Consider the following 21,963-nt stretch of genomic DNA (forward strand, 5'->3'; position numbering starts at 1 on the left):
AGAGATATCGAATCCCGATCTTACCCAACCAAGATGGCGCTTTCTACCCTATTTGGACAGAGCTTCCATCGTTGAACACGAGTAGAGAGTTAGGGTTTCATTGGAAAGGGCACTAACAAGAGTGGCAGTGTGTGAATGTGTCAATGGGAATAGCGACGTACAGAACTTCAAAAAGAATATATCATGAGGAGTTCTCAGTGTGCAGGGTTGAACCAGCTTTTGTTTTAATGATGGACAAACACAATCACTATTGCGTGCAGGCAGTAGAGCTAACAATGGTGTCATGTAAACACTAGGCGTACACCATAGTAAATACTAGGCGTACGCCATAGTGGGATTAATTATTTTGTGAGGACGCCAAATGCCCTTCAGAGACCAACCATAATGCGTCACGTCACCCTTTCGCTCAGTACCGTCAAAATGGCGCATTCTGATTGGTCTCTGAACATTGTGAACTTTTGATAGTTGTAATTGATATTTTTTATTTTTATTTTAAATTTAAGTGAATAAATAATGAAATTTTAATATTAAATATATAAATAAGATAAAATTTGTATGATATATAAACAATTTCCAATTTATTTTAATATCACACGTATTTATAGCGGAATTTGACTAATAGATAGAATTTAACGAAGTTGTGTAAATAGAATTTGTCCAATAACGATTTCGCACTCACTGAGAACGTATTTCCCTCTTTTTTTCCGACTATTTTCAGCCGGCGATCACAGCACGAACCTCATTGAGAAATTCTTAAATTTCTAAAAATGGTGAACTGTACGTCGCATCGGAGATTGAAGCCATCGTCGTTTCGATTAGATTAACCTCGAGATTAATTTACCGATCAATCATTGGGGGCGAAATCGAGCAGGTCGGAAGGGGTAGGGTTTCTATATCTCATTCTCGACTGTGGATTCTCCACCAATTGCTATCTGGTTACTTCTGGGTCTGGGCGATGTCAGCTACGAGGGCGATCAATCCGATGGTGGGAGCCGCGATCGATCCGGCACCGCTGATCAGCGCGCGTGGCGGAAACGGAGATGAGCGATTGCGGAGGCCTTCCAGGCGGCCAAGCTTGAGTGGAGCGGCGAGGTTTCTGAGGAGGGCGAGCAGCCGCCGGATGATGAGGGAGCCGTCGATGCTTGTGAGGGAGACAGCGGCGGAGCAGCTTGAGGAGCGGCAGAGCGACTGGGCGTATTCGAGGCCTGTGGTATTTCTGGACATCCTGTGGAATCTAGCGTTCGTTGGGGTGGCGACGGGGGTTCTGATCATGAGCAGGGACGAGAAGCCGAAGATGCCGCTGAGGATATGGATCGTGGGTTATGCGCTACAGTGTGTGGTCCATATGATCTGTGTCTGCGTGGAGTATCGGAGGAGGCATCCACAACTGCAAGCGGCTTTGGTCTTGGAGTATGGGGGAAATGGAAGCCAAGGAGGCAGGAGTCAGGGAAGTTCTGGCCCAAGTTCCCCGAGGGATTTGGAAGAAGGTAGAGCTGGTGCTGCAAATTATGATTCTGAGCAGGGCCTAGACGAGGAAGGGAATAATAGGTAACACATTCATATTCTTGTTACTGCTTATTTGGAAAGAGCAGCTTTTGTATTTTATTATTATTTTTTCATTGAACTGCATAATGAATGGAAAAAAAAAGGGTTGCTTTGGCCTGTGATTCCTTTTTTTTTTTCTGTTGCACTTGTAAGACTATAATTAACTAAGAAAGTAGATCATTTATTTATTGTGTGGATGTACATACTTGTTAAAAGCTGGTAGAAAACACTGTCAAGTTGCACGTTTCGTGCTAAGACTATTAAAATCGTGTTTATCACACACATCTTCCTTAAATAATTAGTAATTGAGGTTTGAAACATAGATGAATATTGTTTGGTGTTCATGTTTGGAATATTGTCCTTAGATGGGCGTATCTGAATGTAAGTTGATGTGGTCAACCTTTGCATAAAGCACCTTTGAACGTGATGTTGCATTAAGGCAGTAGGTATGAGATTAAAATGTCAAACCTGTATCATATGGATGAGCAGGATTAGTTGCAGTGCTGCAGTACATTTTAGAAGCCTCCAGTAGTTCAGTGGAAGATCACCTTGATGGTTTTCGCGCCGGAATAATTTGAAATATGAAATAACGAGACAGTTGAAATCTTTGCTAAACTGTCGTTTATAGCATGTTGTAGTAGTTTGCCAGATATTGGTGTGACTTTTGATCATCAAAGCTATGATTAGAAGGTTGACGTTATAAATTCTTAGATTTTAAGTTGTTCTCAATTTGAATTTAAACTACATCATTTATTGTTTTAATTAGCATTAAAACTATAGCAAAACTTGATTTCAAGAGTTGTGTTTTTCTTGTTATCTAAAATAAAATTTGATCTTAGACTGATGATTTGGAGTATTGTTTTATTGATGCGGTTAGTTATTCAATGCTTTGAAGAATTCATGTTCTTGATGACATTGGAGTTAGATCTTATACCTTATGTGAATTGAATATTAGTAGTGAAGAAGTATATTCTGGTATTAATGAGAAATTGAGAATATTTAGTAAAAAATGCCATAAAACTAGGAGTGATAAAGAGAAATGGTTATATAAGATGGACAGTGGTTAAAAAACCAATTAAAGATGTAGTAGAAAATACACCTAAGTGATTTGAACATTCAAAGAAATTTTAGAAGATGTACCGATTTCACATGTAAATAGAATTAATGTGCTGGGATAAAAAGAAAATGTTAGAACAAAAGTAAAATGGCTAGGTGTTATGCAGCAGTTATGCAGCAGTGTTGCATCATGCATAACAATAAAAAAGAATGAACAAAGAAGGACGATTCATGAAGCTACCTCCAAATAGGAGGGACAAGGTTTATCGTTATGATGACAATTTTGATTTTGTTTTGTATTTCCATTTATTCTTATGAGCCTATCTAGAAATAGTTGATATATTTTCCATTTCATAATCATGCACCCCATGATATTCAATAGGAAATCAAGTGTGGGGAAAATAGGAAACATAATCATTTAATGAGCAAAGAATCACCTCTTTATTTTTTTCTATGGCTCTGTGCTTCTTTTTTTCCTTGCATTAGTCATTAGGTGATGGCATTTTTATACTACTACAACAACAACAACAACAACAACAAGCCTTTATCCCACTATGTGGGGTCGGCTACATGAATCTTTTTTCTCCATTGTGTCCTATTAAGGGTCAAATTCTCATCTAAATCTAATAAACAAAGGTCATTTCTAATATTTTCTAACGAAGTCATTTTAGGTCAACCTCTACCTTTCTTAATATAAGTCAAATCTGATACATCTACTTTCCTAACCGGGTCATCAGAAGACCACCGTTTTATGTGACAAAACCATCTAAGGAGACTTTCTAATCTTATCTTGCACCGGAAACTTTTTCACATATATGCTCATTTTGTATCATGTCTTTAATAGGAAAGCCACTCATCATCACCCTGAGCATCCTCATCTCTGCAACACTTGACTTAATATTATGCTTCTCTTTTAATGGCCAACATTTTGCACCATAAGGCATTGTATGTCTCACTACTATCTTATAGAATTTTCCCTTAAGTTTGAGAGGGAATTTTATATCACATAACAAGTCCAATGTATTCCTCCACTTCAACCATCAAACTTAAATTCTACTAATAATATCCCCATTATCTTACCATCACTCTGAACAATAGACCCAAGATATCTAAAATATGTGCTTTTATTAATGACTTGATCGCCCAAAGTCACAATCCCCCACTAGATCTATTATTACTAAAATTACACTCTATATATTTAGTTTTAGATCTACTCAACCGAAAGCCTTTAGACTCTAAGGTTGACCTCCATAATTCAAGTTTACCTTCAACTCCCTCTCTAGTCTTATCAACAAGAAGAATATCATCAGCAAAAAGCATACACTAGGTTACAATCTCTTGCAAATGTCTAGTGAGAACATCCATGACTAAATCAAAAATATATGGGCTTAAGGCTGGTCCTTGATGTAATCCAACTTAAATAGGAAAATACTTGGTCAAACCGCCTTATATAAGTAACAGCTCTTGCATACATATCCTTAATGACTTGAATATAAGCATTATTAACCCCTTTCTTATGTAGAACTCTTCATAGCACTTCTCTTGAAACTTTATCATATGCTTTCTCTAAATAAATAAAAATCATATGTAGATCCTCCTTGTTCTCTCTATACTTTATATCAAACCTCTCAATAAATATATAGCTTCCATAGTAGACCTACCTGGTATGAATCCAAATTGATTTTGAGAAACATTAGTGTCACGCCGTAACCTATGCTCCATAACTCTCTCCCATAGTTTTAAAGTATGACACATTAACTTAATTCCTCTATAATCTTGTGCAAGGTGATGGTTTTTTTCTAATATTGGTTAATGTACTTCTCATGTTATATTTACTATTTATTATATTTATGCTTATGCCTATGGAAATGAGAATAGGAATGTAATTGAGTCAAGTTTGAGTTACATGTGATTAGAGTTTTTTTTTTATGCCACTGACCCTAGATGAGTGTGAGAGTTTAGCTTGAATTCAATCTGGCATGTCGTCTACATGCAGAACTTGGGTCATTCACATCGAATCTTTCATGTAAATGCGTCAAGGGCATTAACTCCAACTCTTTTAATGGAAGTATATAAAAAAAAGCAAAATTGTATTACACAGGACAGTACCTCCTTTGGTTACTTATTTGAATCGTAGTTTCTTATCTAGTTGTGGAGTTTCAGCCCCTTTAGTTATTCTTATTCTCGTGGCGCATACAGCCTTAAAATGCTCAATAAAAATTGTTATTAACATTGTTTGAAATTTTATTTAGGTAACAGGAATGATGGAAAATATGAATGTTGTTATATTTGTTGGTCATGTGCAAGTGTCTTTCTGAAAATAATCCAATTTTGGTGGTTGTTCTTATTATACGTGAGTTGAACCTTTTGCATCTTTTTAAAATATGACTTACTTTTTATTTTATTTTCTTGACCTCCCTACCTTGCGTGGTTCAGAATCTGAACTTGACTTGTCTGATTCCCGTTCTCTTTACTTTATGCTATCGTGTTTTCTGGTATTATTACTGATTTTATATCATTAACAAACAGTATTGCAAAGCATCTCGAGTCTGCAAACACAATGTTTTCATTCATATGGTGGATAATTGGTTTCTACTGGGTATCTGCCGGAGGTCAAGCCTTAACTAGTGATGCACCTCAACTTTACTGGTATGAGTAATTCTCTGCTTACGTGCTAAATCTATGTAGTTGTATTTTATTTCCTTTTATCCTTTTGCCTGTTAATTTACAGCTAACAATCTTTTCTTGCAGGCTGTGCATTGTGTTTCTGGCATTTGATGTATTCTTTGTTGTTTTCTGTGTTGCTCTTGCATGCATCATTGGCATTGCTGTTTGCTGCTGTCTACCATGTATCATTGCAATCTTATATGCAGTAGCCGACCAGGTAAGTAACCTTGATAAACTGCTTTTAATCTCTTTGAAGTTCCATAATGTTCTGTAAAGATAGCATTTCTATCATGGGAACCTTTTTTTTTTCCCTCTTGTAGCATTTCTTGCATTAATTACCTAACGTGGCTTTCTTCACCTCAATCAGGATAGCCCTTGAGCAATCGAATCTCAACACTAATACTATAAGTTGATGTCTTGATGATGAATCAAATCTGTAGCTGATTATTTTTATTTAGTTCTTCCTTATCCATATTTTGCTCACAAGATAAATTCAGTAGCAGTTTTATTTAATCGCAATGATAGCCATAAGAATCTGAGGCCTCTTAGAAAATAGAGCAAAGCAATGCTGAGTTTCACTTTAAAAAATGGTTCATATGTTCTACGAGATGATGCCTCCTAAAATTTTACAGTGAACTGGTAACCTTATTTCTATAGGTGTTGCAATTGGTTGAGTTTGTTCATAAATAACTTCAATCAAGAGACTAAGCTTTTTTTTTTCCTAGTTGGCCATTATTAGCCTAAGTTGGAAAGCAGTACATTTTGAAGATCAGGTTGGTAAATTTAACCTACTTAAAGTGACACGTTTCTCCGCTTCTCAAGTTTGGCATTACGCTTGAATGCTGCTTATCAAACAAGAAAAAGTAATTACAATTATTTACAATACTTAGGGTGGCGTTGCTTTGTAAATCATGCATGTCAGCATATCATGCTTACAATGCAGGTAAGGGATACCCAACTCATGAGGTTGTAGCAAAAAGAAGATTTTTTGAAGGGGTTGATGCATATAACCTTATCCTACTCTGCAAGTATACTATTTTTTGCTTCGATTCTATGATCACTAAGTCACAATGAAGACGACCTAATTATTGCTTTACGCTCGCTTTCTAATTCGTGTATTTGCAAGATTGATGGGGAATTTTTATATTCTGAATATATTTGAAATAATTTATGATCAAATACGACATTAAAAATAATACATTATCTTAATGAACAAAAATATTATTTTGCTATTGACTCAATAACAAAATTTACATTTTATTTTTTTTATACGTCTAAAGATTTTTTCGCACACAATATATTTAATTGAATAGAGTTTATTCTATTATGGGTACATATTTCCCATAAGAGCAAGCTTCTGTGATTAATTACATTCCAAGGATATTTGACCCTTGAAGATTTTTAATTACAATAGTAGTTTGTATTTGTTTAATAAATATTGCTTAATATTTTATATGATTTTTAATAAATTCATTTCAAAGATTTGATATTTGGAATTTCAAGAATGATTGGATTTACTTAAAATTGATTTTGAATAGTTGTTAAACATGGAAATATTGGATTACTTAATTACAAGAAACTTAAGACTGATGAGGTCATCGACAGACATTTTAGGCAGGTCTATCGACGAAGAAATCGTAGATCGACGGCTACGATTAGGAGCTTATATTTATGATGTTTCCATGTCATTTTCTGAGATTTTCTATGTATCTTTTAATTTCAAGTTTTTAGTTTACTATTTTGCCCTTATGGATGCTTAGTCTTTGTTGTAGCCCTGTGGGCATTTGAGCCATGTTATTTTCTTTTTTTGAGACCTTTATATAGAGGTCTCCTACTATTGTATGAGCTTAGTGTTTGATTAATAAAAAAATTCTGAGATTTCAATCTTCTTCTTGCTTGAGAGCTTGAGAGAAAGTGAGGAGACCTAGGAGAGGCTCCACCCGAGACACCCAACAGCCAAAATGCATGAGATTTATGAACTTAATATCTTATTTGTTCTTAAGTTAGTCCGACCTTTGGTCTTACAGTTTTGCCCAAAAAGGATGACAAGTTAAACCCACCTAAGTGCTTTTAACACCTTATAGTGCTAGTTTCAATGCATATGCAAGATAAGTTAGGCTGTTTTCATTTTAGGAAAGATGACTTTGAACTTAGCCAATTAAGTTAAGATATCTAATCATGAAGGTATGTATATACTGATTAACAATGCATTTGCTTCGTTATCTAGTCCTTATTATGAGGATTTTTATTTCTATATATGCCCCACAAGGTTCTGTATATATGTTCAATTGCTAAATATATGGACTTGATGCTGATTTTGAATTAGCACGCTCTTATGGATAAACGATCACTCAAATACTAAATTTAGTATTGAGATTCGTATGGAGGATATGCATTTCCTTGTAGTTTTGATTAGATTATTTTTTATAAGTTATGTAGGTTTATTTGAAAAATATTATCTTATGATTAATTTTAAGATTGCTTACATTTTTTATAGATAGAAAACTTAACTTTCTAAAAGTTTATTATATTAAATGCCTAGGCCATTCCTAAGCAAAACAATGAAAAAATCTATGAAAAACTAAGTTAATAAATAGGTAAAATTTTAATGATCTATGAAAAACTAAGCAAAACAATGATTTAAAATACACATTAAAAAAAATTAATTTTACCTATAGACCTATGCTCTTCAAGTTTGAGAAAATACCTGCTCGAAATTATTGTTTGATGACTTACAACCGTAAACCCGTAGTGTCTTCATTTGGTAGAAACAAAGACAACTGAAAAGGATAATAGTGCTTATGAGAACTTGGACTATTTCTAAACATCGTATCCACCACCAACTCACTAGAGGTTGATAAATGAGAAAGAGAAAGAGGTCTTAGTGATTAGAACCAACTAGGGTTGACCAAACTTAATTTGACACAAAAGAAAAGCTTCCCTTTGACATTGAAGTTGCTTCTAAAATTACAAGCAGGTTATGCATGGATAGTAGAGAAATTGACAACTCACAGCCACCAAATGCCTTCACTCCTTTATTTATTCCAATCGACTGAAAAGCTCTTATGGTTAGAAAATATTAGAAATGACCTTGCTTTATTAGATTTAAATGAGAATCTGATTCTTAACAGGACACAATGGAGAAAAAGGATTTATGTAGCTGACCCCACACAGTGGGATAATGGCTTGATTTTGTTATTGTTGTTGATTGAAAAGCACTTAATAGGACACAATGGAGAAAAAAAGATTCATGAAGCTGACCACCCGACGCAGTGGGATAAAAGCTTGATGTTGTTGTTGTTGTTTTATATCAAAGAGCTCATCTTCTCTATGATTTTCCTCTAGCTGAATCTTGCTATTTTTTATAGTCATCACACTCGATTGAAGAGCTCACTCTCTACATTTTTTCTCCTAGTCGAAAGATCTGAGAACCAAAAACCTCTCTCCCCCAATTTTTTTTCTCTGGTTTTGTCTTGCCCAAAGATTAAACTTTATGACCATCCTAACCCTAATTCATTATAGTTGGGCAGCTGAGATCACCTGGCCACTTCCCCTAATATGATTCGACTTCACTAGAAAATGCAGGAGAAGGACCAACCCATGCTTGTTTAAGCTCCACTATAATCATTAACTTTTCGATCATGCTTGGATTGATTTAAAAACTTACAAGACGCTAAAGAGGTTAATGCATGACCCAATATGGTAAAGGCTGAAGTGAGTGCATCAACTGAAGTCGATTTGAGTTCGATTAAGTTTTATTTGACTCAATTTAACTTTATTTGACTTGATTGAGCTTAATTTAAGTGCATTCGACTCGATTTAGTTTAATTTGACTTGATTCTAATCGATTGAGTTGATTTTATGTAATTTGACTTGATTAAAGTTGGTGATTGGCTCCACTTCTCAGTGGCAGGATAACTCAAGCAGAAGCTTTGATATTAATTTAATGTACAACAATTAGGATTATAATTCTCTAATGTAACTTGAATGATGTGATGTATACATATTATGTAAGAAAATTTAGGATTTGCGGATTACTAACCCAGTAATAAGCTAACTTACAATGCTAACATTAAATATGAGTATTAGAACCGGAATGATACTGCAATGATTGATTAGATCTGAAAAAATTTAACTATAATTTAAACCATGTAAAGTCATCAATCAATTATAATTTAATAGCTAGATTCTTAGTTTTGTCAAATTGGAACAAAATCAAGAGCCCTAGCTATCTAATAAGAAGTTGCATGTAAGAAATTAGATCAAGAAAATAAAGAAATGACATATCGTTAGAAATAGATTATTTTACCTATAATTAGATAGTCATATTTGAATCACACTTGAGTCATTTAAAAAAAAACATGTTTTTTTGTATTTCTTTTAATTCTAAAATCTTTGTGCACGCTTTCCTAGTTAATTTAATCATGTTTATTTTCTACTGTTTGTGATTTTACGAAAGTAGCGCTGCAGTGATAAATTTGCTGATCTGATAATCAGTTTTTCATGTATATAATATAAAGCAGGAAGGTGCATCAGAAGATGACATCCGCCGTCTTCCGAAGTTCAAATTCAGAAGAGCAGGAGATTCTGAAAAAATTGATGAGATATCAAGATCTTGTGGAGGAATAATGACTGAATGCGGCGATCCTCAAAATGAGGTTCGGCTTTCATCTGATGATGCGGTAAATATCTTGATTTTCTTCTAGATCAAATTAATATCAACATGTTGAATTATTCAATTATTGCCATTTTATTCATCTATGACTGATTATTTTTTATCTGGAATTTTTTGCACTTGGTAATTATTTAAAATCTGAAATGGTCGTTCCTACGATGGTATGACAAGAGTGAGGGTTTTGGTATATTTTAAGTTTTTCTATACCATAAGTATGACAATAAACAAATCCAAAGTTGCAACTTTTGATGTTTTGTAAGTAAGCGTGGTACTTACTGTTAAAAGACGATATATAAATAGCTATGGTAAGAGATAATATATGTAGGGACATTGATAAAGTTAAATATACGTGCCAATATATTGTGCTTTTAAGGGAAACATGAGCAAGAATAAAAGATTAAAACCTACTTAATTTAAAAAATGTTGATAATTTTTAATGAAGAAATTTTTTTAGAGGGGAAAAATGAATAAAATGTGAAGTATATTTAGATTGATTTAAGAAAGTAAAATTAAGTGGGCTTTGAAGCACATAAAGATTAATCTTTAGAATTATATGAGATACCAATTGAGGTTTTAAGAGTGATCGGAAATATTGTTGTGGTATGTCTAGCAAATGTTTTACTAAAATCTTAAAAAGTGAGAGGGCAAATGCTTGATATGAAATGAGATAGATTTTGATATGATTTTCATTGTTTTTAACATAATCAATTTAATTTTAAGCTTGAAAGATCTATCATGTAAGGCAAAGATAGATTTTGATATGATTTTCATTGTTTTTAAAAAAGTTATGTGATCGAGTATCATGAAAATTGCTATAGTGGGTATTAAAGAGTAAATGTATAATTCTCTATATTTATATATGATGAAGTACATGGGGCTTCAGAATTAGCTGTAGGTTCATAAAAGCGTTTCCAAACTCCTTTGGATTCTATCAAGGATTAGCATTTAGTCTTTTTGTTTTAGTAGTAGTTATTAAGATTTTAACAAAAGATATTCATGGGGTGTCTTCGTGTGTGTGGGTGTGTGTGTTCGGAGGGCAGGGGCACATGTGGTAAAGAAATATATTCCTCAGTTGCTATGCCATCAGCTGATGTATTTTAAGCTCACATTTATCTGGTTGGATTGGGAAAATTTCTTATTTCACCCATGCTTGTTATCAATTTATAATGGGAGCATCTTTTTCCATGAAAGGTAGGGCTAATAACCATTAATTGATTGTATCCATTTCATTTGATCTGTTCAAGTGCATCTGAGTAGCACCTACCTTCACACAGTTATTGTAAGCAGGGCTTCATGGAACTGGCAATAAATGTGTTTTTTTTTTCATGGAATGTACGCTTTTCTTTAGTTGCTAATATGAATTCATGTTGATTTGAAGGTGTATTTTTTTTTTTAATTCATGCAGGAGAAATATTTTGTCTTAATTTCTCTCTCTCAACAAATTTAAAAACATTTGTATTATGTAACTACTAATTATATTGTTTCATAGAGTAAGGTGTCACTCCAGGTTGTTAGTTCTTTGAAGTTTGTCCATGACCTAGTGTAGCTGTACAAAGGTCTGCATATCTTGGTGCAGAACTTAATGTTAGAAGAATGGTTTCAACTTTTAGCTAAGATCTGATCCTTTTAGGTCAGCTTTAACCTGCCAGGTCCATAAGGGGGATAAATTTCTAGACTTTGTCGAGTTATTGATTGTTTGAAACAATATATTCTAAATTTAAATTTTGACCGATTTTGATATGATTGGCCTACTTGTTGGTGCACATTGGATGACGTGTCAAATTCCAGAATTTGTGGGCCATTTGTTGTGGTAGGCCTAGTGAAGATTGCATAATTTTTGGATTGAATTATGACTAAAATTTTAATGAGTGTGATAGCTGAACCAATCCAACATCTCATGTTTCAGATACTTAAACTAAGTCAACGAAGATATCTGATAGGGCATGGCTGGACAAGGTAAGAAATGAGGTTAAAGGGGTGGGGCCTAGCAGGGAATTAATACATTATATTAGAAGAAAATCAATTAGGAAAACCTTTCCTAATAAAATCCTTTCCTAATTGAATTATTTTCAAATTAAGGAGGGAGATATATTGGTAAGTGGGCTGAATTAGGAAATCCTTTCCTAATGAGATCTTTTACTAATTGAATTATTTTCAAATTAATGAAGGAGATATATTAGAAAGGGGGCTGATTTAGGAGGGAGGAAGGAAGCCTATTTAAGTCTATAATAGGGTTTATTTTATTCCTGTGCAGAATTTTGTCTTGAGTGCTGTAGTTTTCTTTTCTGAGGATCCTAGTGGCATCTAAGGTTTGGGAGAGAAGATCCTCCTCTCGAAAGAGGATCAATTGTATCTTGCTTCTTGTTATTTGATTTCCTAGCAATAAAATTCTGTTATTTTGATAAAATTTATTGTTGTTTGCTGATTTTTGTGGTTCAAGACGTATCAATATCATAATCATATTCTTACATTTTAGTCGCAATTGATCATTTTGGGTTGTTTCAAATCAATTTCAAGCTTAGTTTGGTAATATGTTGATCAGGAGATGCTTTTTAAAACCTATTAAGCCATAATTATGATTGTTTGACTAAAAAGCTCAGTAGAGACTTAGATGTAGGTTTAGGATTTCTAATGTAGATCTAATATGAGGAGTGTAAAATCATGCAACGACCACACAAAATTTATTAGCCTCCAACCTTTAATCTTTTGACAATTATTCACTAATTTATGTAAGAAGTCAATTCAGTTAAAAACCCAACTGCCTTTTTGTAGAAATGAGATAATGAATAGAACTTCAGAACAACTAAATGCATGCTATGAAAATATGTTGAATTCGACAAAAATCAATCACGCAACAAGTCAAATAATAAAGTTTAGAAAAAAAAAGTAGAAGGAAAAAATTCACAGAAATTAATAAAGAAAGCTTCACATTTATACAAAGAAAAATCCTCTTTAAAAAATTTTCAGTCTCACACTTGGTTAAGAAGTTGACTCCTCAAAATAGATGGAATAACATTTCTAGCTTTAACTTCATTCAAAACAAAATTGATTGTACATGATATATGCATTTATAATTATGAACTCTTCTTGAATTCAACATCCTCTAATAAAAAAAAATTAAAATCATAAAAGAGTTCTATTTCAAATTGTTAAAGACTTCTATAATAACGGCAAAAATTTTGTTGTGAGAACCTCATACGAATAGGAATATTAAAAGGCTCATATTTTGTGCAATAGAACCATAATGATAGGTAGAACCCAACATCCTTTGTATGCAATCGAATCACATAAAGCATTAAGGAGAAGCCTCCAAACAAAGAAACTAGAGTAAGGATCGCAAAATCTGGGAAGTCGTCGCAACAAGAACGAGTTTTGTTGTAGGTTAGCCCTAACTTGAAAAAAAAAATGCTTGCACAAATTGTTCAGTTGATATTCACTAAATAGATTCGGGCATAATTGTTGCACTTCTTGTAAATAAATACTAGAAATCCTCACCTATAGACATGTCTTTCCACTTTATAAGGTATTTTTGGAATCTACCATTAGTAGTGGATAACATTTCATCTCTGATAACTTTACGAACAAGGCTAACATGATTGTTTGGAAATTATTTAGATTATGTTTCAGATTTGAATCACAAGCAAGGATTTGGAAATAAAGAAAAATAGCATATGGTTTTCTGAGGATAATATTTATCAGTAATAGTAGTTATCAATAAATTAAAGAGTTTCCATTTATAATAGAATTATATTAAAAATGAACATTATATCTATCTTCTTATATTGGTTGGAGATGCTAACAAAAGTTGTTATAAGTGAGATCCTTTGGTGTATGCTTTTCTCAAATGACATGGTTCTATTTGATGTGTTATCAGTTGAAAGAAGTTTTTATAAGGCTTGGGCCCAATGGTTGGGCTTGGCCCTCCCCATGATAGTGGTGAGCGTTCAAGCACTCGAGCACCCAAAAAAAAAAAAAAAAAAAAAAAAATTTAAAAAAAAAAAAAAGATTTGGAAAATAATGAAAGGATTTGGTTTTAGTTAAAAAAATATAAATAAGTTGGAACAAGGAAAAAAAAAGTAGGTAAATGATTTAAGATAAATAGAACAAGAATTGAATATATGATATATGATTTTAAATGGTATGATATAAATATTATTGTCAAAATCTCAGTCATCCATTGGCATTTGATCCCACGGTCAAGATGAGAATCCGTGGGAGGCTCACCTGGATCACGCCAATATCCTTCTATATTTGGGTAGCTGAATTAGGAAGGATTAGTCCAGGTTGGACCGGCCTAACACTTTCCTAATAAAATCCTTTCCTAATTGAATTATTTTCAAATTAAGGAGGGAGATATATTAGTTAGAGGGCTGAATTAGGAAATTCTTTCCTAATGAGACCCTTTCCTAATTGAATTGTTTTCAAATTAATGAGAGAGATATATTAGAAAGGAGGCTGATTTAGTAGTGAGGGGAGGAAGCCTATTTAAGTCCATAGTAGGGTTTATTTTATTCTTGTGTAGAATTTTATCTTGAGTGTTGTAGTTTTCTTTTGTGAGAGATCCTAGCGGCTTCTAGGGTTTGGGAGAGAAGATCCTCCTCTTGAAAGAGTATCAATTGTATCTTGCTTCTTGTTATTTGATTTCCTAGCAATAAAATTCTATTATTTTGTTGAAATTTACTGTTGTTCGTTGATTTTTGTGGTTCAAGAGGTATCAATATCATAATCATATTCTTACATATTAGTCACAATTGATCATTTTGGGTTTTTCCAAATCAATTTCAAGCTTAGTTTGGTAATATGTTGATCAGGAGATGCTTTTTTAAAACCTATTAAGCCATAAATATGGTTGTTTGACAAAAAAGCTCAGTAGAGACTTAGATGTTGGTTTAGGATTTCTAATGTAGATCTAATATGAGATGTGTAAAATCATGCAATCAGCACACAAAATTTATTAGCCTCCAACGTTTAATCTTTTGACAATTATTCATTAATTTATGTAAGAAGTCAATTCAGTTAAAAATCCAACTGCCTTTTTGTAGAATAGATATGATGAATAGAATTTCAGAACAACTAAATGCATGCTATAAGATGAACTTCACGTACGTGTTGAAAATTAAATTGTATTGAATTTGAATAAAATCAATCACACAACAAGTCAAATAACAAATTTTGGAACAAAAAAAAGTATAAGGAAAAAAAATCACAGAAATTAATAAAGAAAGCCTCACATTTGTACAAGGAAATCCTCTTTCAAAAATTTTCAGTCTCACACTTGATTAAGGAGTTGAGTCCTCAAAATAGATGGAATAACATATCTAGCTTTAACTTCATTCAAAACAAAATTGATTGTACATGATATATGCATTTATAATCATGAACTCTTCTTGAATTCAACATCCTCTAATAAAAAAATTTAAAATCATAAAATTGCCCTATTTCAAATTGTTAAAGACTTCTATAATTACGGCAAAATTTTTGTTGCGAGAACCTCATACGAATAGGAATATTAAAAGGCTCATATTTTGTGCAATAGAATCATAATGATAAGTAGAAGCCAACATCCTTTGTGTGCAATCGAATCACATAAAGCATTAAGGAGAAGCCACCAAACAGAGAAACTAGAGAAAGGATCGCAAAATCTGGGAAGTCGTCGTAAGAATAACGAGTTTAGTTGTAGGTTAGCCCTACCTTGAAAAAAAAAATACTTGCGCAAATTGTTCAGTTGATATTCACTAAATAGATTTGGGCATAATTGTAGCACTTCTTGTAAATAAATACTAGAAATCCTCACCTATAGACATGTCTTTCCACTTTATAAGGTATTTTTGGAATCTATCATTAGTAGTGGATAACATTTCATCTCTGATAACTTTAGGAACAAGGTTAACATGATTGTTTGGAAATTATTTAGATTATGTTTCAGATTTGAATCAGAAACATGGACTTGGAAATAAAGAAAAATAGCATATGGTTTTCTGAGTATAATAATATTTGTCAGTAATAGTAATCAATAAATTGAAGAGTTTCAATTTTTTAATAGAATTATATTAAAAAGGAACATTATATCTCTCTTCTTATATTTGTTGGAGATGCTAACGAAGTTGTTATAAGTGAGATCCTTTGGTGTATGCTTTTCTTAAATGACATGGTTTCTATTTGATGTGTTATCAGTTGAAAGAAGTAAAAAAATTTGAAGAAAAAATATTATAAGGCTTGGGCCCAATGGTTGGGCTTGGCCTCCCCACGATAGTGGTGAGCGTTCAAGCACTCTGAGCACCCAAAAAAAAAAAAAAAATAATAAAAAGATTTGGAAAATAATGAAAGGATTTGGGTTCAGTTAAAAAAATACAAATAAGTTGGAACAAGGAAAAAAAAAAAAGAAGGTAAATGATTTACGATTAATAGAACAAAAGTTGAATAATATAAATATTATCAATCAATATTACTAGATGATAACGTGATATTTTATGTGATTTATTTAATTATCTTAAATTTATTATACTAAAATTTGGATAAAAACTATGATATAATTTCTGTAGTTTCAATTGAACTATAGGCTGAGTGGTCAAAATGAATAATTGTTTCAGGATAATTATGTTATAAGAGAATTTCTTAAGAGGTTGAAAGATAAATTTTCTAACGTTACAATTAGTTCGACTATATTGCATGGAATTGGGTGTGGGGCAGTAAACAAAATGCTTATAACCATGTTGAATGTGGCAGATCAGAGCTTTACGAGATGTATGACAAAGCCATTATTACATTAGGGGGACAGATAGAGGGTCATTTATTGATAATAAGATGGCGAAACTAAGCCTTGATGGTTTGTTCATGCTGAAGGAAATGTAGAAAATGCACCCATAAGACATGCTGAAATTAGTGTCCAAGAATTTGGAAGGAAATTTATATAGGCCTTTTTCTTGTTCCACGTTAGTCATCCTCTTTCGTACGTAAAAGCAATCTCGTGGGAGCATTTCTGTTGCATGAAATCCATAGTCGCTTCCCATATTATCTTCTTTTGTATATGAGAACTAAAATTCATAAAGAAGTGGAAATTGTTTGAGAACACAGAGAGATTAAGCAATTTAAGCTGGAAATCTTGCCGTTGAGAAACTTAGGCTTCGTTTGGGACAATTTTCTCATTTCTTTTTAAAACAGTTTTCTACTAAAAAATTATTTTATAAAGCATAAAAAAAATTATCCCAAATAAAACCTTATAATTGTCCAACTTATGATTGAAAGAACTTGAACTAAAATTCCAGTGGAGGGAAGGAAAAAAAAAAAACTCTCCTCATGCAATGAGATATTAGATCAAGTGACTGAACAGGTTAAGCAATTTACTTTTTGAGAATGACCATATTCAAACTCTAGGGTTGAAAATTTTCATTTATTAAAAGTGAAATGGAGTTATTTATTCGACTTTCTAGCATATTGTTAACTCCTAAAATTTCTCTTAGAACCAGGGAAAAAACTGGAGATGTTCTCCGTATCCCTTGATATTGTGGTGTAAGACAAAAAGGATTTTAATTCATTTTCTTTTCTCTCTTATTCTGAGCAAAATAGGAGTGCTGCATCTGCCTCTCAGCTTATGATGATGGAGTGGAATTGCGTCAACTTCCCTGTGGTCACCATTTCCACTGTGCTTGCATAGACAAATGGCTTCACATCAATGCAACATGCCCTCTCTGCAAGTATAATATTATAAAAAGCTGCAGCAACTCAGAGGTATAGAAAATAAAGAATGCGATTCATTTCCTCTAATTCTGTGTATGTGTGTGTTGTCTCTTCTATTTGTGTCCTTTGCCCCCTCTAATCTCTGATATTTAAGTTTGTTTGCTATTTCTACATCTTTGTGTTCTCTGTAAAGAAGGAAATTTCACTGTTGATAGTGATGAATAACATTTCAAATTTTTAGCAAGGTGTTATATATTTTGTTGGAGAAAGTTGGACTTCGGCTTCGTTTGATATGGCTTTTTTTACTGCTGCTCAAAGCAACTTTTCAGTATAAATTTTTTAATTTTTTAACTAAAAAGCTGCTTTAAAAAGCAGAAAGAAAGCGGTGTTATGATTATTTTTTTGGTAAAATTTACTGTGCACACGTTGAGAGAGAAAAAAACTTATGGAGGAAAAGTTGAGCCGTGTTATGGTTATTTTTTTTTGGAGAAATATATCTGAAAGTTCATTCTGGATGAAATTGCTCGTTATAAGGGATAAACATCTTGTATTTGCGGATTGCTCGTTGAACACTTAAGTTGTTTGAGAATGGTTAGATTTAGTTCAAATTCATAAGTGTTTTGAACCATGTGGTTTGTTCTTGGGAACGCCAAGGTTTTAACTGGTTTATACTTTGTGGTTCATTTTTGTAAATATATGTTCTCCAAATGCCTCTATGAGGAGAACAGAGCTCACCGGGGAAGCCAATGATGAGATTAGTTGCATGTGAGGAAGTGAAGAGTTTGCAAATGGGAAGGCATCGTAGGGTCGATTTTGCGACAAAGCTCGTTGGGGAATGCAAGTACAAACAAGTTGGGCTCGACAAACCTCATTAGCGAAGGCAATGGTGGGATCGGTTGTTTGTGAGAAGTGGAGTTCGTGGATAGATCTTGATATGTCATCAAAAAATTTTCTTGATCGGACACAAATCTCGAGGCAAACATCAAGTTGGAAACTTCAAAAATTAAATATGGGATCATATGAATTCTGATTTCAGCAAACTTATAGTTGAACTGAGCGTCTTGGAAATATGAGCCAAATTACACCAAATTCAACTCAATCCGAGCCCAAATAGATCCAAATCGAAGACCTGAAGCACATTCGGAAGGTTCAATCCATAATTTGAATCACCAAACGGTTTCCAAACATAACATACTTATAGTTGAATCGAGCGGCTTGACAAGATGAATCCAATGAGCCCAAGATCGCCGAATTCCGATATCATCAAGACCTTCAAATGTCTGATGAACAATCTGCAATCAAGAGATTCAATATCGATCGTCCATCCAAATCAATCCCCTTTTGCCCTTGATCCTCCTCCAAATCCTCCAAAAAAATTATAAAAATCTCCTCATTTCTCTTGAGAGGGGACCCAAGCAAAAGAAGAAGAAAAGAAGAAGGAGAAGAGAAGAGAATAAGCGGAGGGAAGAAACTCCTCGACCACCGCTGGAGTTCCGCCCGACTTTCAAGTGACAACGGGGCTCCGTCCGACTTTCAAGTGACGCCGAAGTTTCGCCCGACTTCCAAGTGACGTTGAAACTTTGCCCGATCTCCAAGCGACGCCGAAACTCTGCTCGATCTCCAAGTAACACCAGAATTTTGTCTGATCTCCAAATGACTTTGAAGTTTTGTCGGAATACATCGGAGTTCTCCCCGGCCGTCGACTGACATCGGACTTCTACTCAACCCTGGACCTTCGCTCGTTGTCAGATTTCTACCCGACGTCAGACTTATGCCCGATGTCGGACTTTCGCCAAACATCTATCTGATGCTGGATTTCTGTCTATTACTTAACTTCTACTTGACGTCATTCTTCTGACCTCTATCATCAAACAACGGTCCTTCTGACTTACGTCGCCCACCAACTACAGTCCTTCTGACTTCTATCGCCCGCTGACTACCGGCCTTCCGACTTATGTCGTCCACCGATTACAGTCCTTTCGACCTCCATCATCAGACAATGATCCTTCTAACTTACATTGTCCACCAACTATGGTCCTTCTGACTTACGTCGCCCACCGACTACTGTCCTTCCAATCTCCGTCGCCCGCCGACTAATCGCCCACCGACTACAGTTTTTCCAACCTCCGTCACTTGTCGAGTATGATCCTTCCGACCTTGGTCGTCAGACAAAGGTCCTTCCGACCAAACAAACATGTCAACACAGTAACTCTATGTATTACCACCGTGTAATATATTTCATATAATGTACATCAATCCAAGGCCTTCCCCCTAAAGGAAGGGCCTCATTTATAATCGACTGCGAATAATATTGGATTCATTCAAACTGGGCTAGACCCATGATTTTTCGCTCTTTTAAGGGGGTTTTCTTGTAAAAATCCTGATGTCTCATAAATGTTAGACCCTCTTTCTTATCTAATTTCGTGTCGGATTTTCGTACAACGCTAAGACGCTAAATTTATATTTCTCTACCGCTACAAATATTCCAGGATGCAACAGATCTCATGGGAGAGATTATTCGTTGCGAACACCAGACAGTCCAGACATCAAATAGAATGTGCCACGTCACCCGGCATATAGCTGGACTGAGTAAAAAAATGATGTGGCACGTTCTGATTGGTCTCCAGACGTCGTCCGGTGGCCGCACCGAATAATTTTTCGGCCTCATGGAGGACGACATGGCAAGACCATCATCATGTGAGAGAGTTTGTTGGGGAAGGCAACGATAGGACTCGTTGTGTGCAAGAAGTGGAGTTAGTAGATACTAAATTGGAGAAATCATCATTGGGCTGACTACTTTGGAAGGCAACATGCAAAGAAAATATTTATTCATGGGGCCAACAATATTCAAGAACGATAATAATTATAAATGTTCAAATTACATTCAAAACCATTTTATTTATATTAAGCAATTTTTGGGTACAAAATTGGATAATTTATCCAAAATTAATTTTTTACTATATTTCTTCAAGAAAATAAATTCATAATTATTTTATTTTTTAAAACAAAAATAGATTTTTTTTTTTTCAAAATGTGCTTTTCAATGTAGTCCTCGCGACTTTATTGCTGGCAATCATACACAATCCCCTAATGTGGATTATTACCTCTTTTAAGTTTTTCAAGGAAAATTGAAAAATTATCAATCTCCTAAAATTTAAATATTGGTATGTAAATTATTATTCATTAGAAATATTTTCAACTCTTTTATTATTTTATGTTAAAAAGGAAAAAAAATTAAGCCCAGATTATTTTTTAATATCCCTACGTTAATTATTATTTGATTATAATTAACATTCCCTGTGCTGCTATCAAGATATTAGTTTAGTTTTAGAATTTTGAACAAAGTGCATGCAATAATTTAAATAGGAGATTTGCATAAATACCGTTGAGCTTTTATGTAATTTTTATATTTATTTATATAACATTGTAGGTTTTAAATGATAATCAAATATATGGTTGAAAAAATGTATTTTATTTTAGATCATTTAATATTTGCAGTATTTTTAATGTAAACACCGTAGTTGTCAGGTCTTAAATCCTGGATGAGAAAAATAAAAGATTGGGTAAGATAGTCGATAGGCAGCGTAAAATTTATCAAATAATTATGACATAAGTATTTTTAATGTTAAAGTAAAGATATTATATAAATAAATATAATATTTTTTTTTTCAAGTTGAAGTATCTCAATCTTTGGAGGCTTTCTAAGGGAGGATTAAAGGGTTAGAGGTGGCAAGTGCATGTAAGAAAGATTGAGTCAAAATATGACTAAGATGAATATTAAGATCATTAAATTTACTTTAATAGAAATGTAATACATAGTAAATAATTAATTTTTATAATATATTGATTTTCAAATAAATATAAGAGTTTTAACATTCATCATTGCTAAATTTTGGACATTATTTTCTCACTCAAAAAGTTTCCTCATTCAAGTAGAGTCAACTCGTGTTTATGAGTCAAGTTTAGTTCTAATCTAAGTAGTTCGGCATAAGAATAATTGATTTATTTGTTAAATAAGTAAAAAATTTATCTTTGCATAACCTAAAAATAGCTTTAGTTGATAGGATAGTCTCCATATGGTAAAATACTGTGCGGACACCGGACTATCCGAAGGCGAATCAGAACGTGCCTCATCACTTTTTTGTTATGTACTGGGTGATATGACGCATTCTGATTCGACTCCGGACGGTCCGATGTAAAATAAATTTAAAATGAGGAGACTTACATTCATATTAATGAATTATATTTATTTACATGTCAAATACTTTAATTTTCATATTTGCTTATATATTATTATTAATTTATAAAAAATATTAAATTTATCTAAAATAAAATATAATTTT

General features: G+C 33.4%; 1 protein-coding gene across 2 annotated transcripts; it reads left to right on the forward strand.

Moving 5' to 3' along the window:
- The first annotated feature begins 665 nt into the window (after positions 1–665).
- On the forward strand, positions 666–17,889 carry LOC110106986 (E3 ubiquitin-protein ligase At1g63170-like). Of its 2 annotated transcripts, none has more exons than XM_020837102.2 (5): positions 666–1,548; positions 5,131–5,250; positions 5,353–5,485; positions 9,789–9,950; positions 17,510–17,889. In XM_020837102.2, the coding sequence occupies exons 1-5, from the start codon at positions 956–958 to the stop codon at positions 17,675–17,677; spliced, it is 1,176 nt and encodes a 391-aa protein (XP_020692761.1). In that variant the 5' UTR covers positions 666–955; the 3' UTR covers positions 17,678–17,889. The 2 variants fall into 2 exon arrangements, with proteins under 2 accessions (XP_020692761.1, XP_020692762.1); XM_020837103.2 differs by having other exon boundaries at positions 667–1,548; positions 9,792–9,950.
- Positions 17,890–21,963: the final 4,074 nt, after the last annotated feature.

This window comes from Dendrobium catenatum, unplaced genomic scaffold (genome assembly GCF_001605985.2).
Source record: "Dendrobium catenatum unplaced genomic scaffold, ASM160598v2 fragScaff_scaffold_716, whole genome shotgun sequence".
In the NCBI taxonomy this organism is placed as follows: Eukaryota; Viridiplantae; Streptophyta; class Magnoliopsida; order Asparagales; family Orchidaceae; genus Dendrobium; species Dendrobium catenatum.